At 45.8% G+C, this 27,881-nt stretch overlaps 1 protein-coding gene across 1 annotated transcript; it reads right to left on the minus strand.

The window, feature by feature from the left end:
- Nucleotides 1-176: 176 nt before the first annotated feature.
- LOC115645133 (neuropeptide FF receptor 1-like) lies at nt 177-14,459 on the minus strand. Its single transcript, XM_030549527.1, has 4 exons — nt 14,393-14,459; nt 5,996-6,328; nt 3,022-3,121; nt 177-1,062 (listed from the first exon to the last, which is right to left on the minus strand). The coding sequence occupies exons 2-4, from the start codon at nt 6,303-6,305 to the stop codon at nt 177-179; spliced, it is 1,296 nt and encodes a 431-aa protein (XP_030405387.1). The 5' UTR covers nt 6,306-6,328; nt 14,393-14,459.
- Nucleotides 14,460-27,881: the final 13,422 nt, after the last annotated feature.

Consider the following 27,881-nt stretch of genomic DNA (forward strand, 5'->3'; position numbering starts at 1 on the left):
ATAGAAATATTGAACAGCAGCTCCATGCGATTTATTTTGCATTTACAAAACAGAATATGAATAGCTAGGTACCAGGCCTGAGGGGAAAATACTCCTCACTGCACACGCATCACCATAACAAATAAAAGTGAAGTTTGCAAATGGAAAGAGACAGTATTCCCATCTCGCTAGCAGTCTCACTCATCCCATGCTTTGCAGACTTTGTTCAGAGGGGTGATTTTATCAATATCCTGCAGGTGAAGTCCCTGTTTCTGGGCCTGTCCATTCTGCACGAGGCAGGGGGCTTTGGCATGCAGATTCTTGAGGCAGACAGAGTCAGAGGATTCCTTGTCTGTGAAGATCTTGTTGCGAGCGCTGAAGCCACTGGTGCTGCCCATCACCTTCTCCGAATAGACCTCGTGACGCCCTATTTCCTCCGAGCAAACCTGGAACTTGAAGGCTGCCTGGAAGCCCCGCTTGAAGTTCTCATTGAAGTAGCCATAAATGATGGGATTGACGCTGCTGTTGGAGAAGGCCAGCCAGTGCGCGGAGGGGAAGATATAACCCGTCAGCAGGTCGATCTGGTCGTCATCCAACTTGGTGTAGTCTGTGAACAGCATCAGGGTCCACAGGGGCAGCCAGGAAAGCATGAAGAGCAGGGCAACGAGAATGAGCATCTTGATTACCTTGACCTTTCGCCTGGAGACAGCAGCACTGCAGCACTCATGGTTCTCCCCCCTGTGCTTGCTCACCGGGCCCGATGACCTGTAGAGTTTGACGCCAATCCTACCGTACATGACCATGATAAGGGTCAACGGGACCATGTAGATGTGGGCAAAAAGGACAGTGGTGTACACCTTGCGCATCTCGCTGTTGGGCCAGGCCTCGTAGCAGGAATACAAGGGGTAAGCCACGCTCTGGTTGTCATTGTACACCATGTAGTGATCCTCAATCTGCACCACCGTGAGCATGACAGCAGAAGGGCACATGATGGTGATGGCCAGGACCCAGATGACCGCGATGGTGTTCAGGGCCTTGAGCAGACTGAGCTTCGATTTAAAGGGGTAAATGATGCAGCGGAACCTGATGCAAAACCAACACATAGGTAGGTGAGTTCTACTGAGAGAAACTTCCACCGGGCAAGACCCAAAAGGAGTCTAAGCACAAAGCAGTACCGGGTTCTCCTGGGACATGATGCATGATTACCTTGGGCCAGGAAAATCCAACCACTTTTTGACAAAAATGGATATTTTTCATGAAATCAAAAAATTCATTTTCCATTAGTAAAAAAACAAAACAAAAACACCCCACCCCACCACCTTCCAGCAGCATCCCCCTTTCAGAGGAAAACATTCAGCCAGCTCTAAAAATAACTATTTTTCTTAGACAGAGGGGTTGTCAGATTAGCTCAGACCAGGGGTGCCTCTTTCCCAGCTTCTCACCTCTGACCGGGGGCCAGTACCAGCTGCCAAAGGAGGAAGGGTAAAAAAAACCGGCAACAGGCATTTATAGAATCACCTGCTCAGAGGACCATTTTCTTCCTAACTCTTATCAGTTAGAGGCTGGCATGTGCCCAGAAGCGGGAAGATAGAACCAGTGGCCTACTCTTCCGTTCCATCTTATCTGGAGTTTGCAGGTTCACTCATAAAGTCAAACTCCCCCAGTTAACCTGCAGCATAAGGTTGCAAAACAAGGAAGCCAGCATTTGATTGAGGTAATTGTCTGCCTTTGCTGCATTGTGCTGATGTGAATGGCTGTGAGGAGGCACTTGGCTCTGAATGATTAAAACACATGGGAGTGGAAATAACCTTTTGATTCTGGCTGTTTCTTACTTGAAACAATTTTGGAGTTATTAATTCAGCAGTTCCATAACTGTTCTCCAAGTAATGAAGTTTTTAATTAAACGTAGTTGTCTTGCAAAAATATCAGCCTTTGAAGCCGTTCACGCTCAGCGTAGCGTCACAAATTTCAGACATGAAAAGCCTCGCGTTAGGACTTGATGGCTCAGGGACTGATAAAGGGAAGAGGAGCAGCCCCAGCAGCACACAGCTCTGTCCTGCCCCTCCTGCTAGCAGGTTCTAGCTGATGGCTGCTCAGGGCCCGTTGTGTGGAGGGCGCTTGGGGCTTGCATGTGGGCAGGCATCCACTAGTCAAAAGCTACCAGCAGAACTGGCCTGGACTGGCAGCATAGCACCTAAGGGCAGGCCTGCCCTTGGAAGGGTTGGCCAGTCCTGCTCTGCTGATGTGCTATAGCGGCCAAGCGCTCCCAGTGTGGACACAACTTACACCAGCACTGCGCTTTAGATGTTACTGTCTAGCTCAGGGGTAGGCAACCTATGGCACGCATGCCGAAGGCAGCATGCGAGCTGATTTTCAGTGGCACTCATACTGCTCAGGTCCTCGCCACCGCTCTGGGGGTGGCTCTGCATTTTAATTTAATTTTAAATGAACCTTCTTAAACATTTTAAAACCTTACTTACTTTACATAGAGCAATAGTTTAGTTATATATTATAGACTTATAGAAAAAGACCTTCTAAAAACGTTAAAATATATTACTGGCACGCAAAACCTTAAATTAGAGTGAATAAATGAAAACTCGGCACACCACTTCTGAAAGGTTGCCAACCTCTGGTCTAGCTCATGCCTGTCTCCACCCCCACCACCCTGGCTTTTGCCAGAACACCTCTGTTGGCCACAAATCTCACCCCTGACCAACAGAGCTATGCAAGCAAAAGTTCTGTGGTGTCGACCCGGCCTAAGGGCCAAATGCTCACACCAAGCAAGGTTCCCCCTCACCACCTTGGCAGGGCAGTGTGGGAAGATGGCGTGGCCGCACCAGATACTGCGGGCACTGTGATTAAAGAGCCTGCTCCAATCTCTCTTTCCCCGTTGATCTTAATGAGAGTTGGAAGGGGGTTCAGAGCCCTATGCTTTGAACCTGGCAGTTGGCACCAGATTTTCTTTATTTAAAGTTGAGGGGGGGAGTGAGCTTCCATTTATGCAGCTGCAACTCCACTTTCCCTCATGCAGCCTCTTCTCACCTGTCCACGGCAATCGCCACCAGCGTGAAAACAGACGAGGACACAGACATGCCCTGAACCAGCCCACTCATCTTGCAGATTCCATTGCTGAAGGGCCAGCCTAGCAGAAAACAATCAGACATGGGTCAGTGTCAGTCCAGGGGAAGCAGAAACTCGTCAAACCCAAGAGGTACAGTTTCAACTCAGTTGCTGCACCATGAAACGCCACTGCAATTTGCTTTCCCCAGGGAAGATCACATGATAGAGGGATTGGGAGAGGATGCTGTGACCCAATACAACACCAATTGCGGACTGCAGCTGAAAAGAGTCCAGGCAGCTTGCACATTAAGCTCTTATTCTGCAGAGAAGCTGTTGGGGGTGTGTGATGCAGTAGGGACTGTCTGTGTGGGGAGTGGGAGAGCAGGGGAGGACTTTAGAGGATGAACGATGCCAGGGCCTGTAACCTGAGCTAGGTAAGGGAGGGGAAAGGTCAACACCTTTGCCCGGGAAGGGGGACAAAGGAAGGGAGTGGCAGGAGGGAAGCAGTTTGAGTTTGGGCTTGGGGCTGGATGGGCAGAATTCAGGGTATCCTAGCTAGGGTCCAAGCACCCTGAAAGCCCAGAAGGACTCGATGGAGGGGTCCTGACTGTGCCTGCAAGCTCTGCTGTAACCTGTGTTCCTGTTGTCCAATAAACCTTCTGTTTTACTGGCTGGCTGAGAGTCACTGTGGGTCCCAGGAAGAGGGGTGCAGGGCCGGACTCCCCCACACTCCGTGACAGGGTGATATCCTTAGCGGCTCTTCTCTGTCAAAGCAGCAATGGTTTCACTACAGGAACTCAGACAAGTTACAGAGCGGTAGCCGTGTTAATCTGTATCAGCAAAAAGAATGAGGAGAACTTGTGGCACCTTAGAGACTAACAAATTTTTTTGGGCATAAGCTTTCATGGGCTGAAACCCTGTTCATCGGATGCATGCAGTGGAAAATACAGTTGGAAGATATATATACACAGAGAACATGAAAAACTGGGTGTTGCCATACCAACTATAACGAGACTAATCAATTAAGGTGGACTATTAGCAGCAGGAGAAAAAAAACTTAGTCTCTAAGGTGCCACAAGGACTCCTCATTCTTTTTTCAGACAAGTTAGTATCTTTATATTTGTATATGAAATGTCCAACTGAGAACAGTTGGCAGATCTGGGGAGTGATGGGGTGCAGTCCTGGGCAATGATGGGTGCTGCAGGTTAGGATTGAAGGGCACCAGCAGAACTGTGTGAGGGGGGCTGCAGGACAGATATTAAAGGCGTTGTCAGAGCAGTTGTCTGGAAGCCCAGAACTGGAGCAGCAAGCCCTGTGGGTCAGGATTTATGTGACTTAGCAGGGCTGTGTGGGAGCTCTGGACTTGCAGTAGCAGAGAATTTTCACTGGCAGAGTTGCCAGGGTCACTGGGCTGGCAGGGGTCACAGCAGGTCTGGACTGGTGTCTCTTGGCAGAGATGTGTGTGGGAAGTTTATACAGTATCTCCTCTCCCTGCACCTGGCAGCACTGGCAGCCCCTCACCCCAGTGAGCAGAGAATTCACTTACCAGTTAGAGAAAATGAGATGCATTTCTGTGGCCCATTTAGCATTCCAGTATACTTAACCCTCCAAGGACTTTGGGTGCCAGCAACCATGGAAGCTTCAATGTGTTAGACAAAGTCATTGTTTTTTTCCAGGCTGCAAGCCCGAGGACCACATAGATGCCAGCTGCCTCCTGCCTGACCCCTCCGGCAAGGGCATTTTTCCAAGTTGCTCCTGGGCCAGAGCAGGAAGCGCTTAGCCATTCACCCCTACCCAGGCCTAGGCAGCACAGGAGAACAACCCCGTGTACTCTAGAGGGGAGGGAGCTGCTGTGCTCAGCAGACACTTAACCAAGCCTGAGGTAACAGTACTGATCCCTGTGGAGAGTCCTGGCCTGGGGATGGGCCCAACCATCACCGGGCCAACTCAGGAATGTAAGAAGAGACTCTCTTGACCCATTCTACCATGTGCAGCAGCCCCACAACCAGGGTCGGCTCTAGCCATTTCACCGCCCCAAGCACGGTGGCACATCGTGGGGAGCGCTCTGCAGTTTGTTGGTCTCGTGGCTCCGGTGGACCTCCCGCAGGCGTGCTTGTGGATGCTCCATCGGAGCTGCGGGACCAGCGGACCCTCCGCAGGCACGCCTGCGGGAAGTCCACCAGAGCTGCCTGCCGCCCTCCCGCCAACCGGCAGAGCGCCGCCTGCGGCATGCCGCCTCAAACGCGCTTGGTGCGCTGGGGCCTGGAGCCGGCCCTGCCCACAACTTCCCTTAGGAACCAAGGAGCTGATCCAGAAGTCGCTGGAGCCAACATTTGACATCAGCGGGCTTTGGATCAAGCCTGTGGCACACACAAAATGCCCTGCACAATTCCCCTCATCTTGTCAACAGTTTGGAGCAGAGCTAGTGGGCTGATTTTTTCAAAGGTTCTGAGCAGCTGCTGATCCCATAGAAGTCAGTGGGAACTACAGGCCCTCGGCCCCTTTGCAAACGAGGCAGCATTTATTTAGAAGTCTGCCACGAGGCACCCAGGTTTGCAAATGTTGGCTAGTTTTGCAGCACTCGTACAACCTTAAATGATCCCTGTCTCGCTGAGGCGTTTACACCTTTGGATGCTCCCAGTGGCGCTGCATTGCCTGTGTCCTAAGGCTGCTTTAGGGCTTAGTGGGTTCCTTACTCTTAGTATTTATAAGTCAATTTCCTTCTTCAAAGGAATTAATAAGTATTAGCTGACACCACCTTTCTGAGGCAGATGCCTATGTAAATGGCCCAGAGCAGTGGAGTTATGTGCGTGAGAGCACAGAGAAATCTGGGATTGCGTCAGTCCCATGCTCAGAGCTCTCAGCAGTGCCTCTCTTCTCATTAACTCTTGTAGGTGGGACACTGCTGGGGGTTTGGCCAGCACAGAGAGCACTCAGTGTCACCATCTCTCCTTACCTGTGATTAAATTGTCCACGAGTGTGGTGGGCACACAAAAAATCCCAACCAGCAGGTCACTGATGGCTAGGTTGAGGATGAAGAGGTTGGTGACTGTTCTCATCCGGCTGTTTTTCAGCACAATGAAGCAAACCAGACTGTTCCCAACCATGCACAAGGCGAAAATAAACAAGTAGGAGATTATATAGATAGCGGCAACAGGTGGGGAGTGCTGGTAGTAGGGCAAATATGTCAAGTTCCTTTTATGGCTCATTAAAGAAGAGATCGTCTTGTTGATTCTGCCTTCTGACTCCATCTCGGGGCCATCCATGGCCTGGCAAGGATTTTGCTCAGCTGTGAAAGACCATAGGAAAATTATGGGAATTTCAGTGTTTTGACAACAGACGTTTCAAGTTGGAAGGTTTGTGACAAGACACTCAGAAACAATGGGTATCAGAATGGTGCAGATATAGAGACTGAGATAGGCATGTGCCCCATTCAAATACACTCCTCACAGCTAAAAACCAAAAACCAAAAAAAGAGGGGCTTAAATGTGCCCAAACAGCTATAAAATCTGCAAAACACTGCCAGGCACTAATAAAATATATTACGTTTCTTTTCTCACAAGTAAAAAAGCGCTACCCAAAAACCCTAGCAGCCCTGCCACTCCTTAAAATCAAAAATCTAAATCTATATAAAAGTCCACCAACAAAAAACTGATTTGGCTCCATGCTAAAAAGGCCCTTATTAAGTCCTGCTAACTACCAACACCGCTGTAAAGTGCCAAAAACTAGCTGCTTAAACCCATAATTCTCACTGCAAAAAGACCCCTCTACCTCAAAAAATTCTCTTACTAATAATTAGACTATTTCTCATTCTAGCTCCGCTGTACCTTCTAAACAGCATAAATAAATAAATAAAGTGCTAGTAACCTCTCCCTTGTCCACTAACAAATCTACTATGCCTTTAAATTTTTCTAAAAAAATCAAAACCATTACAAAATAATGTGCTAGTAACCTCTCCCCTGTAAAATACTAAACCACAACTGTTTCAAAAAAAACCAAAACACTCACTCCACTAAAATTGCCAAAATCAAAAAAAAAAATTAAAAACTAATCCTAATAAAAAAAACAAAAAATTATACACTAGCAAAAAAAAATTTATAAAATCCATGCTTAAAAATATAGTATTAATTAAATTATGGGGTTTATTCTACAGGCTGAGCCCTGTATTCTAAATAAATCCTTCAGCATATATTGCTCTCCCTAATTAAATTTTAAATAGCAAATATCAAATAAATTTTAAATAGCAAATACCAAAGGCACTTTGTTGCCCCTGCCATCTCCCCCATTACCCTGTAATACACCCCCTCCTAAGCTATTAATGTTAATGCCTTTTTAAAATATCAAAAATAATTAAATAACAAATATAATATAATACTACACCAAAGAAAAAAGTATTAAATATCACTAAAGCTAAAAAGGCATTGCAATAAAATCTAATATGTTTAAAAATTCAAAATTTCCTAAATAACCAGCTAATGGCCATTCAAAATAATCTTAAGCACCAAACTTGGCCCACTGCCCTTACAAACACATCAAAAATAGCATCTAATCTGTGGTCATAAAAACATACTTAAACACATCCTAACTAAAAGTATAAACATTCACAGTGCTCCTTCCAAGCATTTAAACTGGTTAGGGGAGTGTGGGCTCCCACATACCAAATCCTAACAAGTCCATAAAAAAAATACATATAAAACTAAATTATTCACCAAAACATTTAAAAAATTAAACTACCTAGTATACCTAACTAATTTATAGTCAGTGCCCCAATCCCTTAGTTGTCAAACAAACAGGATTCCACTCTTTTTCCATGCACTCATTCCTGAGTTAAAAATAGCTAAGCTCAAAAAAGCAGTTGTAAATATTTCTGCAAAGCTTAAAAAAACAGCTAACGCATCAATAAACGCTTTCCAAAAATTGCAACAAAAAATTAATAAAATAGCAAAAATAACTTTGCAAAATAAACATGTGCTAAATGCCATAAATGCTAAATTAAAAAAGGCTTGTACTCGCATCAAAAAAAAATGCTGTTTTTATATTAATCACTCTAGTTTAATTAAAAAATATTTACAAACTATTAAAAAGGCTGCTGTTGTTTTCCATAGTGTGTTTCTTAATCACACCTTTTAGTTTTAAAAACCTCTTCCCAAACCTTGGGTCATGGTTCACTGGCCTTTTCCGTACAATTGTCAAATAAATTATTTTCTCTCTTTTCTTCCTATATGTTATTTGGGTAATAATGCAATGTGCAAAATATCTCTGTAATGCTGTAACTAAAAACTCTGCTGCCCATACAAAAAAACAGTATTTATCCCTCCAGCTTAATCGTAAATTACATAATAGGCCTGATGATCTGACAACCCAGATTGTCAGGCTCAAAAAAAAAAAAGACTGTAAAAGTCACTGGTAGCCCGCCTTAACAGCTTACAAGCAGCCAATAAAAAAAAGCAAAAGCCTCATGGACACAGTACCCTAAACACTTAAACTGTCTCCCCTTATCCGTTTTAAGGCAGTTAAAGCTAGGTCTTAGCTGGTTTTTGCTAAGCAAATTGCAAAAATGCAGGGTTTGTTAACCACCAATCAAATACTAGCACGACCAAAGCCTGTGTGTAAATATATATAAAAAATTCTTAATTTTTGTATTAAGTAAAGTTTTTTGTACCAAGGTACAAAGCTCTCCTTTCTTCTGCAAAATAAAGCATTTTTCCTTATCCCTGTCAGGCTGTTATTAGCTCTCAGCTAGGCAAACCCAATATTTCGGTAACAATATCCCTGGGGATAGATGCAGAAATGGGTATTGGTGGAGTGGTGAAAGATAGAGAAATGAGAGAACGCATATTTGTACAAGACAATTTCCCCAGATATGTACAAACCAGCTTGGAATGTGTCAAGTGAAGTAAACAACTTATTAACTCATAGGCAGAACATTAATGGGAGAGGCAAGGCTGAAGGGAAAATCCACCCAGCAGAAAAGTCATCTGTGTAATTGGCATTCCATTATTGCACTTGTGTAATTAGTTTACGTACATAATGAGGGTGAGCACAATGACACAACAGGAGCGGGTGGCGCAGTTCTGCTGTGTAATTATTATGCCTTTTAATGAGCAGGTGCCACAATAAGACATCCTCAGCTGGTGTGAATTACCAGAGCTCCACTAAGGCAATACAGCTCTGACCGTCTACAGCAGCTCAGGATCTGCCCTTCTGTTTTCAGACTAATTCCATCCCTTGCATTTCGAGTGGTTCTCTTCCCTAAAGGAGAATCGCATGCAAATTGGGTCTCAGTGCCTGACTTATCCGCGGATGCACCTTGCTCAACAAGGGAGAGAGTGAGGCCTGGTCTACACTACGCATTTAAACCAAATTTAGCAGCGTTAAACCAATTTAACTCTGCACCCATCCACACAACGAGGCCCTTTATATTGATATAAAGGGCTCTTTAACCCGCTTTCTGTACTTCTCTCCTACGAGAGGATTAGCGCTGAAATTGGTATTGCCATGTCGGATTAGGATTAGTATGGCCGCAAATCGATGGTATTGGCCTCCGGGCAGTATCTCACAGTGCACCATTGTGACTGCTCTGGAAAGCAATCTGAACTCGGATGCACTGGCCAGGTAGACAAGAAAAGCCCCAAAAACTTTTGAATTTCATTTCCTGTTTGCCCAGCGTGGAGCTCTGATCAGCACGGGTGGCGATGCAGTCCCAAATCCAAAAAGAGCTCCAGCATGGACCATACGGGAGATACTGGATCTGATCGCTGTATGGGGAGACAAATCTGTTCTATCTGAGCTCTGTTACAGAAGACAAAATGACAAAGCATTTGAAAAAATCTCCAGGCTATGATAGACAGAGGCCACAGCACAGTGCTGTGTGACAAGCGTAACGGAAAGCCAAAGGATCAGATGGACGCTCATGTAGGGAGGGAAGGGGTACTGAGGACTCCAGTTATCCCACAGTCCCTGCAGTCTCCGAAAAGCATTTGCATTCTTGGCTGAGCTCCCAATGCCTGAAGGGTCAAAAACATTTTCCTGGGTGTTTCAGGGTATACAAAAGGCAAATCGGGCTCCATGGTTGCCATGCTATGGCGTCTGCCAGGGCAATCCAGGGAAAAAGGGCGCGAAATGATTGCCTGCCGTTGCTTTCACGGAGGAAGGATTGAGTGATGACATTTACCCAGAATCACCCACGACACTGTTTTTGCATTGGGATCTCAACTCAGAATTCCAATGGGCAGGGGAGACTGCGGGAACTATGGGATAGCTACCCACAGTGCAATGCTTTGGAAATCTACGCTAGCCTCAGTACATGGATGCACACCACTGAATTAATGTGCTTAGTATGGCCACGTGCATTCGACTTTATACAATCTGTTTTACAAATCCGGTTTATGTAAATTCGGAATAATCCCATAGTGTAGACATACCCTTAGACTCTCAACAGCACAGTATCTTTTGCAAAGCAGCCAGCAATGAGGCCCCCCTGAGGGGATGGAGCAGCAGGGGCAGTTGAGCTCTGAAGGAGCAAAGGGCTTTGGTTTTGGGGTTGCTAATAAGGGCATGCCCAGGGGCGGCTCTAGGTATTTTGCCGCCCCAAGCACAGCAGGCAGGCTGCCTTCGGCAGCTTGCCTGCGGGAGGACCCCGGTCCCGCGGAGTCGGCGGCACACCTGCGGGAGGTCCGCCAAAGCCGCAGGATCAGAGGACCCTCCACAGGCCTGCCGCCAAAGGCAGCCTGCCTGCCGCCCTCGCAGCGACCAGCAGAGCACTCCCTCCCCCCCGGCTTGCCGCCCCAGGCATGCGCTTGGCGTGCTGGTGCCTGGAGCCACCCCTGGGCATGCCTCCACTGCAGTAAAAGACATGCAGAAGGGCTGAAGCTGGCCTGGGTCAGCTGACTTGGGCTAGGGCTGCAGAGCTATAAAATTGCTATTTGGACGTTCAGGTTCAGGCTACAAATATGGCCTGGCCCATCCTTTCTCCATGGCTTGTCCCACTTTTATTGCCACTGCATGTTAAAGAGCAAAGGACTTATAATAATGGGTATGTAGTGAAGAAAGGAATGCAAACATCTTGCTCTGGTCCTTCATCAAAAGAGAGAGTGCCTCGATACTACAGTGAGAGATGATTTACGGAAGAGGTAAGTAGCTAGGGAGAGATTTTTTTGTATTGCATATATCAACCTCAAACAGTAATCAGAGCTCCATTGCACTAGGCACTGACAGCCCCTGACCCAAAGAGCTTGCAATCTAGATAGATAGATTTGTATGGGGAGGGAGGGAGACTAGATAGATACTGGAACAAATTATTAAACAATCCTCGTTTGTTCAAAGATAGAGGAGAACAGGGTTATAAGGAATAGCCAACAGGGATTTGTCAAGAGGAAATCACGTCAAACCAACCTACTTTCTGTCTTTCACAGGGTAGCCAGCCTATGGGTGGGGGGAAGGAGTAGCTGTGTTTATCTTGATTTTGACCCAGTTCCACAGAACGTTCTCATAAGCAAATCAGGGAAATATGGTCTAGATTTAGTTTCTATAAGGTAGGTGCACACCTGGTTGAAAGGAGTAGATGGCTGTCACATTCGGTGGGAGGACTTCCCAAGTAATGTCCCACAGAGGTCTGTCTGGGGTCCGGTGCTATTCAATATTTTCATTAATGACTTAGATGACAGAGTGGAGCGTAGGCTTATAAAATTTGCAGATGACTCCAAGTTGGGAGGGATTGCAAGCATGTTGGAGGAGGATTCAAATTCAAAAAGATTTTGTTAAATTGAAGAATGGGTCTAAAATCAATAAGATGAAATTCAGTAACAACAAGTGCAAAGTACTGCACTTAGGAAGGAAAAATCAAATGCGCAGCTACAAAGAGAGGAATAAGGAGCTGGGCAGTACTGCAGAAAACATTTTGGGAGTTAGAGTGCCTCTCATGCAGAAGGAGTCAATTTGGGGGTTGTATTAACAAGAGTGGAGTCCCATTGCTCCTGTGTGTAAGACAAGGGAGGTAATTATCCCAGTGTACTTCGCACTGGTGAGGCCACGCTGGAGGATTCTGTCCAGTTCTGGGTATCCCACTTTAGGAAAGATGTGAACAAACTGGACAGAGTCCAGAGAATAGTAACAAAAATGATAAACGGTTTAGAAAACCTGATCTATGAGGAAAGGTTGAAAGAATTGGGAATGTTGAGTCTAGAGAAGAGAAAGCAGGGTGGGGGTGGGGAACTGATAACAGTCCCCAAATATATCAGAGGTTGTTATAAAGAGGATGGTGATCAATTGTTCTCCATGTGCACTGAGGGGAGGGCAAAAGTAATGGGCTTAATCTGCAGCAAGGGAGACTGAGGTTAGATAATAGGAAAAACTTTCTAACTTTCAGGGTAGTTAAGCTCTGGAACAGGCTCCCAAGGGGCAGGGGGTGGGATCACCATCATTGGAGGTTTGTAAGAACAGCCTAGACAAACGTCTGTCAAGGATGGGCTAGGTCCATCTGGTCCTGCCCAGGCAGGGGGCTGGACTCGATGACCTCATGAGGTCTCTTCCAGCCCAGTATCTCTGTGGTGGATGGATGGAGAGATGCCTGCATGCGTTTGAATGAGATTTTCTACAAAATTTGCATCCAGCGAAAATATAAACTGGACTCCTGCCCCTGCCCTCCTTACAGGAGATGGGCTACATGGGACATAATAGGCCTTTTTCATCTCTGTCTCTTATTCGCCAGCTGAGTTGTCCCTGAGCAAAGCACTGTGTTACAGTGGGAACTCTATGAGGATCCTATTGAGGGGCACTAGAGGGCAGTTGTGGGCTGACAGAAAGCCCTGAAAGCTTTGGCTGGACAAAGGGCGGGTTCTGGGCTGCCGGGTGCTGTCAGCTCTGAGTGTGGGTTTTAAGCTGTCAGGCTCACTCCAGGGAGATTTCCAGACACTTGCTCTAAGCTCTGTCCAAACTCCCTCCCCCAGCCACCCCTAAAAGCAGAAGGCGGGGTCACACTTTCAGGCACAGCTCCGAGGAAGGGTGAGTGAGGATGCACAAGGAGCCTGGTCCTCAGAGAGGTTCCTCTGTGCCACAATGACTCCCATCATTCCCCACCTGTGCCCACCGGGGCGCTGTCAGCAGGAGCCCTTTACAGGTGTGGCATAGTCCCCATGCAGTCAGCCAGCTCCCATGGGGAACCAGGGCTTCACCCTCCTGCCCACTCACTATCCAGTTACTCCCAGGGAAGCATCCATGCATGCCAGGGCCCCAATTCATGTGACCCTAATACAGGCCAGACACAGAGGGTGTGATAGTCCTTACCCTCTCCCTTCCCCCGCCAATGCACCCACACCCTTGTGCAGAAGGTCCAGCATGATCAAGCCATTGATCTTTAACTTTCTTGGCCATCCTGGTGCTGCCCACATGCTAAGAATTGTCTGCCCAGCACCTCATCCAAATGGCTGAATTCCTGGCATGGACTATCCCAGTCTGACCCCCACGGTCTGGCAGCATGTAATTCTCCCCCTCTCTCTGGAGCTACAGTGCTTTCCCCCAGGGAATGGCACACACCCCACTCTCCAGACAGGAGCCTCTTCCCCTTCATGTGACTGGATCCTCCTTATGCCTTGTTCCAGGGCACTCAGGAGTTCATCTAGGCTGTCCAAACTGCACCTCTTGTTGAAGTATCTCCCGCGTGCACATATTTCCCTCCCATTGGGAACAGAACCGCTACCATCGGCACCAAAGAATAAGGTTACAGGTGGCCTGGAGGTCAAGACATGCAGACAGTTATCTGTTCTCACTCAACCACCTGGAGAAAAAATGTTCTGCTGATATAAGCCTAATGGATAAACACAGAGCGGTCATTGTCACATCCTTCAGAGCCCTATTCAGCTGTACAAGAATACAAGCAGTTCCCTTGTCTCCTTAGACTACTTCCACATCTAAGGCTATAACTCCGCTCACACAGCAAGCACCAACACTCATGCTCTAATTCTATGCACAGGCTGAATGATACAGAGCTCTGTAGTTAACCAGTTGCTCCAGTGAATTGATTTGGACCCTGAAGGAAGTAGAAATAGATCATGTTCATCTGATAGAGCTTTCAAAGTTTCAACATTTAGGGCATGTTTTTGTCTGATCCAGGGCGGGGTTTGTTCTGATTCTGAGAAGTTATTAGTGCAAATTCTTTTACTGAGTCTTTTTCTGCTTTGTTGATCAATGACCCCTCACTTACTGGAAACATAAAATACCTACAATATCTATTTCTCCATCATTCTTGATATTGCGGGAGGAGACAGATTTTGCATCCATTTCAGCTGCCAGGAGAATAGCACCACTTCTCCATAGGGCAGCTCTGCAGAATATCAGGAATTATTTAGTTTCTTACCTGTGTCCTCTAGGAGTTGAGGGAATCCTCCTTTCAGGCTGGCAGAAGAAGCTACCAACTTCCCATTTAAAATCTTATATTTCCAGGACAAGAAGAATGGCCAGTAAAAAAATGAAGAAGGAAGACAGGTCTGATCTCTATAAATTATCTAAGCTTAACCCCTCAATCCATGGTGGAAATAAAATGCAAGCCTGTTCTATGGTGATAGATGAGAGGTGCAGTTGTTTCTAATATGCTTATCTGCCTGAGCTCACACTGAATGCAGACTTCTAGGTCCCCTTTATTATAAAGACAAGAACAGTGATGTCACTGAAAAGGCTTCAAAATGCAGAGACCAGTTGGAAGGACCTCTTGGTGTGAGTCTCTCTGTCACTCTATCGCTTCTCCCTCCTCCTCCTTAAAGAACCCATTCCTTCTCACTCTGCACTTGTTCAAATCTTTTGGTATAACCACATTTTTTTTAAATGTCCCCCTTAAAGATGCAAGCTGGTTTAAATCGAAGTATCGCATGGAATCACAGTGGGTTAGAAAGCTCGATCCTGGCTTGATCGTGCTGACATGTTTATTTTGGCATGCATGGAAAGTGTGGGGATGTAATTATTCTTTTGAATAACAACCCCTTGCCTGCCTCTTCTTCCCAGCCTCTCAAAGCACTTTACAGACACTCATCGAACGCCATAGCCCCACGGGGAGGTAAGTATTATCCCCTAATGTACAGAGGGGGAAACAGGGTACAGAAAAGTGCCTTGCCCAGTAGAAAGAAAAACTTTTGTCTCCCACCCCCTTGCACTGAATGAATGAGCTCATGAAGCTTATGATTGATGATGGTCCAAACAGCTCTATGCAGCTTGTACAAGGTGCAAGTCCAGTATTTTCACACCCTGATAAATGCAAGTGCCCCTGATGTTTTCTCCTCTTCCTCCCCTCACCCTCGCAACCCCACAGAGTGTTTCAACAGCATTAGCTTTGGATTGAAATCTGCTGTACATTAAATGTTTTTTGTTTAAGTGTTGCATAGCTTCCCAGCATCCTTGAGCTTTTCTAGCACACAGAATCACGGCATGTTGTTCACTCTGATGTTGGATGTTAATTGAGCCTGGGAAGGTGCAACTGTATCATTCACACAAATTGGGACATGCAGCTCGGAAAGTTCCTTCCACCAGGAACGTGCTGAAGAGGAATGCAGGCTCAGTGGAGGCAGCTGGGATGGGAAAAAGGCACACTTAAAATGTGCACATTCAAAGTCCTCTAGAATATATACCAAGAAAACAAAAACACTTAAAGGTTTCCTTTCCTTCCTACCTCTGAGTCTCTGCATAGTTTTGCACCCAGCCTTCTGTCCCTTGCAGTGGAGTCATTTATGGACTTAGGTGGAAGTGAAGTAAGGGAACAGAACTTAGGACAATCATACCAATGAGTGTTATTTAATTAGATTCTGCCATCCTTGGCAAGGCACGCTAATGCTTTGGCTGGTCTTATGGGCATTTCCCAGGGGAAATTACGATCTCAGAATATACTGGAATGAAATTTAGCAGATAAATCTGAGGCAGGTTAGGCACAACACTCATTTTTCTCCTGGCTGTTTTAACAACAGAAGCCTATATACTGAAGTGAAATATCTAGGCTAGAGAGATGTTATTAGTCTATAAACAAATGCAAGAAGTATGATGAATAAACAGGAAGAACTGGAAGTGTTAATACAATAAGATAAATTATGACTTAACTGGCATCCCAGAGACTGGATGGGATAAATCTCATGACTATAATATAGATATAGAGGGGACTGGCTTATTCAGGAAGGACAGGCAGGGAAAAGAGGGAGGTGGTATTGCATTATAGGTCAAGACTATATACACTTGTTCTGAGGTCCAGAAGGGGGTGAGAGGCAGACCAGTTCAAAGTCTCTGGGTAAAGATAAAATGGGGAAATGCAAGGGTGACATCCTGTTAGGGGTCTGCTATAGGCCACCAAATTAAGAAAAGGAGATAGATGAGGCATTTGTAGAACAAATAGCAGTAATAACCAAAACACAAGACCTGGTAATAATGGGGGGACTTTAACTACTCAGACATCTGTTGGGAAAGTAATATTGCACAATACAAAATGTCCCATAAATTCTTGGCATTTACTGAGGACAACTTCTTGTATCAGATAGTGAAGGAAATAAGCAGGGGGCAGCCCTTTTACACCTGATTTTGACCAGCAGGGAGGAATTGGTAGTGAATCTGAAGGTGGAAGGCAGTTTGGGTGAAAGTAACTGTGAAATGAGAGATGTCATGCTTCTAAGGAAAGAACGGAGTGAGAGCAGCAGCAGAAGGACAATGGACTTCGGAAAAGCTGACTTTAACAGACTCGGAGAACTGGCATGCAGGATCTCATGGGAAGAAACTCTAAGGCATAAAGGAATTCAGGAGAACCAACAGTTTCTCAAGGAGACCATATTAAAGGCACAACTGCAAACCGTCCCAATGCAATGGAAAGACAGGAAGAATAGTCAAAGGCCAATATGGCTCCATCTGAAGCTTTTTAATGACCTGAAAAGCAAAAGGGAATCCTACAAAAAGTATAAACCTGCATGAATTGCTAAGGAGGAGCCCAAAAAAGCGCACAAACTTCTATGGACACAGTCAAAACGGCTAAGGCACAAAATGAGGCATGTATAGGAAGGGACATAAAATGCAGTAAGAAGAGGCTCTTTATACATTAAAAGCGAGAGCAAGACGAGGTCCTCTACTTACCCAGGAAGGGGAGATGATGACTGAGATATGAAGAAGGCTGAGATAGTCAGTGCCTATTTTGCTTCAGTCTTCACTAAAAAGATTAATGGTGGCCAGATACTCAACGCTGTTAATATTAAAAACAAGGCGAAAGGAATGCAAGCCAAACTAAGGGAAAGAACAGGTTTAAGAAATATTTAGATAAGTTAGATGTATTGAAGTTGGCAGGGCCTGATGAAAGTTTTCTGGGGTACTTATGGAACAAACTCAGAACCGTTAGAATCTTTGAGAACTGCTGGAGGATAGCTGAGGTCCCAGTGGACTGGGGGAAGGGAAAACACAGTACATCTCTTTAAAAAGGGGAACAAAGAGGATCTGGGGAACTGTAGCCCAGTCAGCCTAACTTCAGTACCTGGAAAGATACTGAAACAAATCACTAAACAATCTATGTATAAGCACCTAGAGGATAATAGGGTTATAAAGAATAGCCGGCATGAATTTGTCAAGAGCAAATCACGTCAAACCAACCTTATTTCCTTCTTTGACAGGGTTACTGGCTGAGTGGATGGGGGGAAGCCATAAATATGAGAGACCTTGATTTTAGTAAGATTTTTGACACAATGCCATATGATATTCTCATAAGCAAACCAGGGGAAAGTGGTCTAGATTAAATTACTATAAGGTGGGTGCACAAGTGTTGGAAAACAAGTGGTCAAAGAGCAGTTATCAATGGTTTGCTGGCAAACTGGAAGTGCCTTTAGTGAGGTCTCACAGGGGCCTGTCCTGGGTCTGGTACAATTCAATATTTTCATTAATGACTTGGCTAATGGAGTAAAATTTGCAGATGACACCAAAATGGGAGGGGTTGCAAGCACTTTGGAGGACAGGATTAGAATTCAATTACCTTGGCAAATTAGAGAATTGGTCTGAATGCAAAAAGAGGAAATTCAATAAAGATAAGTGTGAAGGAGGGAAGGAAGGAAATATCAAATGCAAAACTACAAAGTGGGAGATACTTGGCTAGGTGGTAGTACTGCTGAAAAGGATCTGAGGGTTATAGTGGAAGACAAATGGAAGATGAGTCAACAATGTGATGCAGTTGCAAAAAAGGTTGATATTCTAGGGTTTATTACCAGGAGTCTCATATATAGGACACAAGAGGTAATTGGTGCTGGTGAGGCCTCTGCTGGAATACTGTGTCCAATTCTGGGCACCACACTTTAGGAAAGATGTGGATAAATTGGAGAGAGCCCATAGAAGAGCAACAACAATGATATAAGATTTAGAAAACCTGACTTGTGAGGAAAGGTTAAAAAACTGAGCATGTTTAGTCTTGAGAAAAGAAAACAGAGGGGACCTGGTAACCGTCTTCAAATATGTTAAGGGTTGTTGTTATACAGAGGACAATGATCAATTGTTCTCCATGTCCACTGAAAGTCGGACAAGAAGTAAAGGGCTTAATCTGCAGCAAGGGAGATTGAAGTTTGATATTAGGAAAAACTTTCTAACTCTAAGGACAGTTAAGCTCTGGAACAGGCTTTCAAGGGAGGTTGTGGAATCCCTGTCACTGGTGATGTTTAACAACAGGTTGGACAAACAGCTGTCAGGGATGGTCTGGGTTTACATGGTCCTGTCTCAGCACAGGGGGGTGGACTTGATGATTTCTAGAGGTCCTTTTCAGCCCTACAGTTCTATGATTCTGTGCTATTCATATTCATCTGTGTCCACATCTTTCTTGAATCTTACCAAACCAATTGTCTTAGTAATATCAATCCATAACCATCTCAGAGCTGACTCTGGTATACTTCATTCTGAAAATATACTGACCATCAACATGGTAAAAATAATGGGCCTGACTTTCAAAATCGCTCAGCATCCAGCAGCCCCCACTGAGAACAATAAAGAGCTCCCCAAACAAACATACACACCCCTAGTGGGAACAATGGGAGCTGCTGGGTGCTAAGCAATTTTGAAAATCTTGCCGTATATATAATTTCCCTTCATGATAATACACGGCACAAACCTGAACTAACCTAGTAACCTTCATATGTCCTTGCAAAATGAGCTTTTTACAGATGGGGAAATTGAGGCAATAAATGGTTAAGTGAGTTTCCCAGAGTTACAAAGAATCATTCAGAGTCAGGATTAGAACTCAGGAGTAGAACTCAGGAGTTCCTACAGCCTAGTCCTGTGAGTGGACCACTCAGCTGCCATTCACACACACAAGTAGGCTGGATTCTCCCCTCTTTACACATGCCCCCAATCCACATGAAATGCTATTGAACACACACATCCCTTACCATGTCTAATCTCGGGTCTGAGCCATGGGTAGCTAATGCCAATGCTTTTATAAAGTAAGTGCATAATTGCCATTTTTCAAAGCAGGGAGAGCTTGTGCTAAAGGATCCAGAAACCAAAGGAAGCCCTAAATAATGAAAGAGCTCATCCACATACTGCATCGCAAATGCAAATCACCCTGGTGTCCTGGGATTTTTCACTTAGACCATTGGCAACGCCGTCAGTTTATCAGGTTCATAATTAATGTTCAGCTGAGATCTGCATGCCAGCGATGGGCTACCAGGTCACAGAGCATATCCACACAGCCTTCAGTGCAGGTGGGTCTGAGGCCAGCCAGATACTTGGAGTCTGGCAGCAATTATTCTCAGCCTGATGCCTGTGGATTGCTAGAATCACTTGCTTTAACTGCTTCTTGCCCAAGGGCCCTCTTCCTGCAAGACAGAATACACTAGCCTCCTATCTAACCATGTCATCTTTATTCCTTCCCTACTCCCACCCTGTACTCTATGCCCCTGCTGTCCTGGTCTTTACCTCGATTCTATGCTGTGTGTGGCAGAACAGCTGGCATTATTTATATGTGAGGTCTGTTCTCATTAGATATTACTGGAATTTGTAATGCTGGTAGTGGTCCTACCTGAGATCAGACCCCATTATGCTAGCTTGCTGTATATATACTTAGTGAGAAACAGTCCCTGCCCCCAAATGACTCACAGTCTAAATAGACAAGACTGAGACAATTGAAGGATTATCACCCCTATTTTACAGGAGGGGAGCTGAGGCACAGATAGATTTGCCCAAGGTTGTGTGTGTGTGTATGTGTCACACACACAGAGAAAGGGAGAGAGAGGGAGAAAGCACTATCATAGTTCAGGGGACCAGTGAGCACTGCAACCTTTGGTGCTTCTCTAAACCAAACCCCAAGCACTGAAACATCGTGGTTCCCCTGTCATGGGTTGGTAATAGCTGCTTTAAACCATGGTTATCAAGGGGCTTTACAACAAACAATTTGTTCCTAGAACCAAAGTGTCTAGGGAAAGGTTGGGAAAGGCCTATCACATAACAGGTTCTACCACAAATAAAGAATGTAAAAGGGGGTGGGAGGGAATCCCCCAACTCTGCAGCACGTGGCCCTCAGTCTGCATGGCTGCACCAAACCACACTGCCCCTGCTTGCTTTACTATGTGCTGCCCAGGGACTAAGGTTTGCACTCAGGTGTTTGTGAAATGAATGCAAAGCTGATTCCGAGGAGACGTGTGGTGCCTGGGAGGTGCGGGAGATCAGGCAGGGAGGCATCAGGCTGGCAGGTGCTGTTCGTGGCTAATTGGTATTAGTGGAGTAGGTGTCTAAATGTGACTAACTGGAGCTGGGCTCAGTTGTATTTTCCAGCAGACTCAGAATGCCGTTAGTAGTGAGCAGGACATGGTATGCCTTAAATCACCAAGGATGAAATGCAGCCTGGTGCAAAAGTCTGCTTGAGGCCCACGAGCCCTGTGTAAACCTTCAGACTCCAAATCTGTCCCAGTCCAGGCACATTCTGTCACTGACTCCCACAGTATCAGGGTTTGGCCTTCATCGCTGGGCTCAACTGGTTCCCAGAATCTTGGGCAGGTTCTTGGACAGGGGTCACTACACCCCATCTACAAGGCCTGGGTGCCACAGAGTATAATGTCCTTGTGGGGAGCAGAAAAGTGGAAAGAAATAAAAATGGCTATTTCTCCTTTACAAAACCTGATTTTCTGCGTGTGAGGAGCAAACATGCCCCGAATCCAAGGGATTTAACCATGTCTCTTGGGGGTCACGGCTGTGGCCTCAGTTTGGGATTAACTGGGAAAGAACTGACACACATTCTTCTGGCACACAAAGCAAACCCCTGCCTGCAGGTTGCTACTTCGCCACCAATGTGAGATTTGCATTAAGAATGGGTGTGATTCCTCACAGCCTATCACCTTGGGCCTGTGCAAAATGGGTGTAAAATGCTCCCATGCTTCTAGGGGAATGTTTTACCTTTGCTTTGCACAGATATTAATAAGGACACAAGGATGCTATGCTCCATTGCCCGACACTATGGTGCAGCCCTTTGCCCTTGTGCAGAATGGGTGTAAATGCTCCCATTCTGGTTTGTGCACACTATGCACAGGTGTAAACGCCTACCTGTGGGGCAAGCCCCAGGTGCAAGGCAGGCTAGCTGCAAAGCCACCTCCTTGTCCTCCTCCAACTCCCTCCTTAGAATTCTTCTCCAGCATGGGCCCTACAAAAAGCTGGGCAATGGACAGGCAGCTGGTGCTTGTCGTGCTGACTGGTACCAGCTCAGTGGCACTTTGTGTCTCCTTCATTTGTTGTTTGCTCCTGATGGCCATACTCTTACACTTAGATGGCAACTCTTTGTGGGAGAGAACGTCCCTTTGTTTTGTGTTTGTGCAGCGCCTGGCACAATGGGGCCCTGATCCATGACAGGGGCCCCTAGATGCTACCATAATACAGGGGGAATCCGATCCGATGTATGCACTTGATGTTCACCCTCGCGCCTTTTCACTCTCCTATATGATGGAAACAGACTGCAAATGCTTCTAAGAGCCACAATTGCATGACAGTGCCTTAGCTTATTTAACTGTACCCACTAATAAAGGGAAGTTAGGTTTACATTTTGCTAGCCAGCCTGTTGCTAAGGTGGCTAATTACAGTTATTTCATTCCCCACCCTGTGCTAGTGGGGGAGAGCTCACTCCATCCTTTAAGTCATTTGGATTTGAGTCATTGTTTTCTTGATGTTTTTCTGTCTGTAATCTGAAATGTGCAGCCAGCTCCTCTAGTATTGAAGCTCCCTCATAAAAACATTGCAGTAAATAATAATTAATCCGATCATATTTCAATGCTGCCTAAATCCTACAGGTTTTCAAAATGGTTATAAACATAAGTGCTAAATACTAAACATCCTCCTACAAAGGTGTTCCTGTAGGATAGCTGAAATGCCAGACCATTTTATTGTGTTACTATTTATTGGCATTTCCAAGGCACCCAACATCAGCAGAGGACAGAGCACCTCACACGCAGTTCTCTCCGCCCCAGCCAGGTACTATTACCACCATACTACCACTTGGGTAACTGGGGCCCTGGGCAGAGCAATGACTTGCCCAGGGTAACAGAGAAAGGTTAGGGCAGCACATTGAGCAGACTCTAGATGGCCTGACTCACTGGCCTCCATCTTAAACACCTGGCCCTGATGCTTCCCCAGGAAGGTCTGATTTGTTTTGAGAGTCATCACTCACATTTCTAGGACCTGATTCTCTATATCCCTGCACCTTGTATTGTCACTGAGACCAGTGCAAGGTGAGTGTAAACTCTACTGTAGCATTTTGCATGGACTTTGCACTGGTGTAAATGACTGCACAAGGCACAGGGAGACTCAGGCCCACAGTGTCCAAAAAATGCTGCCGCTGCAAGGGAAGATTAATCCAACTGTATTATCCTTGTAGCCTAGGGGATTGTTTTGTACAAAGTATGCCTTGTGAGGTATCATTCTAAAAGTCTTGATCTGCTAGACAGTAATTTCTCGTTGGATTGTATGTGCTATTGCTGTACGTGAAGTTATGAAGTTTGGCTATGTGTGTGTTACTGAAACATGTTGTGAGGTTGAAAGCACCCACAAGCAGCCTTTCAGGTACAGCGGTAAAAAGGCCAAACAATGTTAATGGCTATGAGGAAATACACACAAGCACAAGGACTATCCCAGGAACCGTGTACCATGAAACCTCTCAGAGATAGCACTACACAATGAGAACTGCTTGACCAACGTCACAGCAAAAGAGCTTTCCAGCAAGAGAGGCAAAGATATAAAAGGGGGGATATGACATCATGGGGGGACCTCACTCTCCCTACACCACCACACCTGGAAACACCTGAGGGGGAAGGACTGAACTGTGGGAAGTGATGGTCCCAGGCTAGAGGGATTCCTAACCTGTGTATGAAAACTGGAAATACCCAAGCTGCAGAGCCAAGGCAACTTGTGCTGTAAGAATCTGCCAGCCTGTTTATCACTCTGGGTGAGAATTTTCTAATTTACATCCTACCTATCTAGTGTATTAAACTCAGTTTGCAGTTTTGTTTATTTACTTAGGTACTCTGCTTTGATCTGTTTGCTATCACTTATAATCACTTAAGTCAACCTGTTTGTAGCTAATAAATTTGCTTTTGTCTTGTCTAAAATCAGTGTGTGAAAATTATAACTCAGGGCAGAAAGCTGGTGCATACCTCTCGTCGCATTGAGGGAGGGGGTGAATTTTATGAGCTTACGCTGTACAGTTCCCTATGCAGTGCAAGACAGTATCATTTTGGGTTTACACTCCGGGTGGGGGAATTGTCTTAGCACATGGGAGGTGCCTTAGCTGAGCCTTCCCATGCAGAGCTGATCTCAGCATCTGTGTGAAGCTGCAGCAGAGAGTGTCCCTTCCTGTGCATGTGCTGGTGAAAGAGCAGGCTTGGAGAACTTAGCAACTTATCACAGCATCACAGTGTGAAAGGGAGCCCAGGCTGGTGGGTCAGGGGGGCTCAGTGGCACCTCAGTTCCAAGTGGCAACCTGGGTGGAACCTGTCACAGTGGACCCCCTTTAAAAAAGCCCCAAATCTCTCTATTGACTATGTGCAGGCCAATAAGGCGTGAGTGAGATATAGATGCATGTCAGCAGAGGGAGGGAGCTGGCTGCACTAGGGGAGCGTGTGGAGTATAGACAGAGAGGCTACATTTACACAGCAGCTGGGAGGGTGCTTCCCAGCTCAGGTAGATGTACATGTGCTAGCTCCACTCGAGCTAGTGCCTAAAAATAGGAGCGTGGCCACAGCACCTGACCCTCTGGATAGGTATTTGGTGGGGGCTAGCCCCAGATGCAGATTGTGCTGCCACAGTCACACTGCTATTTTTAGGTGCTAGCTCAAGCAGAGCTAGACCATGTGAATCAGCTCACACTGGGAATTACACCTCTCAGCTGCAGGTTCGATGTGCCCAGGCAGAGCTGCCTGCCCTGGGGGAGTGTGCAGAGTATAGACATATCGAGGTACCGCCTGGGTTCCATTCCCAGCTCTGAGAGACAGCATTAGAGTATGGTAGTGGAAGTCAAGATGCCTGGTTTTTATTGCTGGCTCTGCAACTGGCGGCATGACTTGGGCAAGTCAGATAAACAGCTCTGTGTACTTCTTTGTCAGCTGAGGATAATGACACATACCTATCTCCAAGGGCAGTTGTGAAGCTCTGTTAATTAATGTCTCCAATGTGGTTTGAGGTACTTGGGGGGAAAGGTACAATAAGCATGCAAATGAAATTACTCTTCTTTTATTATCTTCAGAGGCACCCTAGTCTGTGCACAAACCGAGGCTTGTGAGTGAGAATAACTTCTACAGCTCACACTGATTTGAATGGACCCCACAGTATTTCAGACCCAGGGCTACATCATTCTCTTGTCTGTTGCTCCATAAGGACATGTGAATCCTGTGGGGAAAAATGACAAGAAACTTCTATTTGCTCTAAGAAAAAGTATTAGTTACCAAGCTGTGTTCCAGTGCAGAGTTTAATGGAGCCCCTCTCAACCCAAAGTAGCTCAGGAACCACACGGAATGATCCACTCCAAGATAGCGAAACTGGGGACAAGCACTTACCTGAAGGCACTGAAAGGGCTGAGTTCAGTTTGATTGCTCTGACTCATGAGACAAATGAATTGGAAGTGTGAGCTGTCCTCGTAGGCCAAAGCGGTGACGGATGGAAAAAGCGGCTCCATCTGATGCTTTAATTTCCTTTTAAGTGTTGTGCTAGTTGCCAGGGCCGGCTCCAGGCACTAGCATTCCAAGCAGGTGCTTGGGGCAGCAATCTGCAAGGGGCAGCAGTCTGTGTGGTTTTGCCCCCAAGTAGTGTGCCAAATTGCCGCCATGGGTGGCAGGGCAATCAGTGTGCCGTTAGGGCAGCACGCGCGTTTCCCCAGCAGCAGCAATTCAGCGGCAGCTTCTATGTTCAGTTGCCTGCGGCGGCACCGCTTCTGTCTTCCAGCTGAAGACAGAAGCTGCCACCGAATTGCCGCCACAGCGCAAATGCACGTGCTGCCCTAAAGGCACATCGACTGCCCCCGCCGTCCACAGCGGCAATTCGGCGTGCTGCTTGGGGCAGCAAAAACAGTAGAGCCAGCCCTGCTAGTTGTATAACGTTAAAAGCAGAAAATGCTCTTGTGTACAGTGAAGGGGGACTGTAAAAAATAAATAAAAAAGGCCGGGTGGAAAATTCCCAGCACAACAGCAGTACAGGCAGGTATCCACCACCCGTCTCCCTTTCTGAACCCTTTGGTCCAGATAGCGCAGGAGTTCACTCTCTGCACTAAATGGACAACAGCAGGACAGTGCTATTACATGACAGAGAATAATTAATGTTAATAAAAAATAATCAATATGTGACTCGGGGACTTTTCAAGAGAGCAGAATCAATTATTGCATCTCTTACATCAGACACTCACACCCCACACTGCAGTGACTCCATCTAGCTAATGTTATCTCGCCTTGCTGCAGGAGTATGACCCTTTGCGTTACCCTAAAACACAGGCCCTCCTCAGCTGGCACACTCAAGCGGGACCATAAACAACAACAAAGGCAGTTAATAATTACTTTCAGATGAGGACCATTATATCTGAGGACCATTTTCCTTGCATCAGTAAGACACAATACCAGCCGAACAGAGACTTCAAAACTCTTTCCTTCCACCACGCTTGCTAGCAGTGATTCTTCTCAGTGGATACAGGATCTTGTTTTCTGGCTACACTGAGAGCCCTGAAATCGACTGAGGCACATGAATTATCCCCAATGGGGGAGAGAGTTGGGAGGTTCTTCAGAGACACCCTGGGAAATGAAGTTGTAAGTTTTGATCTTCCACTTCCATGAGCTCAATGTTAGAGAAAGTCAGAGGTAAGACAAGGGGAGCTGAGACAGGTCACCAGGAGCTAAAGAGACAGACCAGAGTGCAGATTCCCACCGGGATGAATGCTCAGAATGGACTGTGACAAACAGAAAGGCTATAGCATTCTGGGGAGATTTTGCCCAGTGCAAGGTTAGAAAATTGGGTCCACCGAGTTTGCCAACAGACTACGTATCTCACAGTATTCACTTTCATTGCTCAGTCTTTGCAACATGGATCAAGATGGAACCTCATTGATGTTGTTCCAGAATGCACCTCCCTGGTCCATTGAGAGGGTGCATTCAGTGCATTAAATATTTTTTAGATATATCAAGCCTGAAAAATCTCACCAAGCCAATTAAAACTGCTCCCTGATTGCTGAACGTATGGGTTCATTTGGAATTTGCATAATTTCCAACCTTCTCTCATCAAACTAATTCTCTTCAGCTTAATGCATCTTCCCCATGTCTGCTGCTGTCTGACAGGAATAAATAAGTGTTTGGGTGACATTTCCAGCACATTGAAATGGATTACACAGGGAATTTACACTTAGAACATGAGAAGTAATTTCCAATCTGGAGAGCAGTTGCTTCAGATTTTGCTCCTTTGAGACACCTAGGGCAGAACTCACTCACTTGGTCTCAGACTGGCACCTTTTTCCTTTGCTTTAAGAACCTCGTAGTGATCATTAAAAAGAAAAGAGCTTTTCCATATTTTGTTTTCATGTCAGGACTTGTGCAAAGAATCTGTATATATGTATTTAGTAGAAAATCTCTCTGGTGAGAGTCCTGGATTTTTGGGACTGAAACTTTTGATTTTATTACACCTTGCTTTATTTCGGCTTCTTTCAGAGGTTGCTTGACACTGGGTTTGGGTCATCAGCTGCTTTTGAAAAGGTTGCAAGGTCCATAGAGTTCAGATTGTCATATGTGAGTGGGAAGAAGAGGTATTGGGCCTACTGCACAGGACTGCGGATCAGGAGAACTGGGTACAGTTCTAAGCACTGACTCACTTGGACAAGGCACTTAACTATTCTTCTTCGTTATCTGTAAAATGGGGACATCCCAGGAATCTAAATTAATTCGTTATTTGTTCTACTTATTACTTGTATTCCATGTTCCTGCTAAGCACTGTCCAAACATATATAAACATACAGTGCCTGTTCCAAAAAGCTTATAATTAACAGCCCTGATCCTGCAGAGCACTAATGAATCTGATTGTAGGTTGGTGGCCAGGGTTTGTAATGGGCTTTGCGATCCTTATATGGAAGGCTCTGTACACTGCAAGGTAGGGTTACTATCTTTATCATTAGTACACATCTGCACTCTTTCCAATGGCATGTTGCATTTTGCAAAACTACGTAAAGAGCATGAAAAGCAATTTCTCCTGGGGTATTAGGCACAGACTTAGAGAAAGAAAGTCACAGAAAAATCTCAAATGTATTGTAGGTGCCCTCAGGCACTTCTCTCTTCTCTTACCACTCTTGATATTTTCCTCTGGCACATGTCTCTGTTTAAGCACACACAGTGCAGTGGGGGAAGTGGGCTCAGGAA

This window comes from Gopherus evgoodei, chromosome 2 (genome assembly GCF_007399415.2).
Source record: "Gopherus evgoodei ecotype Sinaloan lineage chromosome 2, rGopEvg1_v1.p, whole genome shotgun sequence".
Taxonomy (NCBI): domain Eukaryota; kingdom Metazoa; phylum Chordata; order Testudines; family Testudinidae; genus Gopherus; species Gopherus evgoodei.

Bases quoted from the DNA above. Each gene is read 5' to 3' on its own strand.
- LOC115645133 (XM_030549527.1), bottom strand. From the start codon at position 6,305: ATGGATGGCCCCGAGATGGAGTCAGAAGGCAGAATCAACAAGACGATC. The intron at 3,122-5,995 runs GTAAGGAGAGAT...GTTTTCTGCTAG, and splicing joins CGTGGACAATTTAATCACAG to GCTGGCCCTTCAGCAATGGA. The intron at 1,063-3,021 runs GTGAGAAGAGGC...GTTTTGCATCAG, and splicing joins GTGGCGATTGCCGTGGACAG to GTTCCGCTGCATCATTTACC.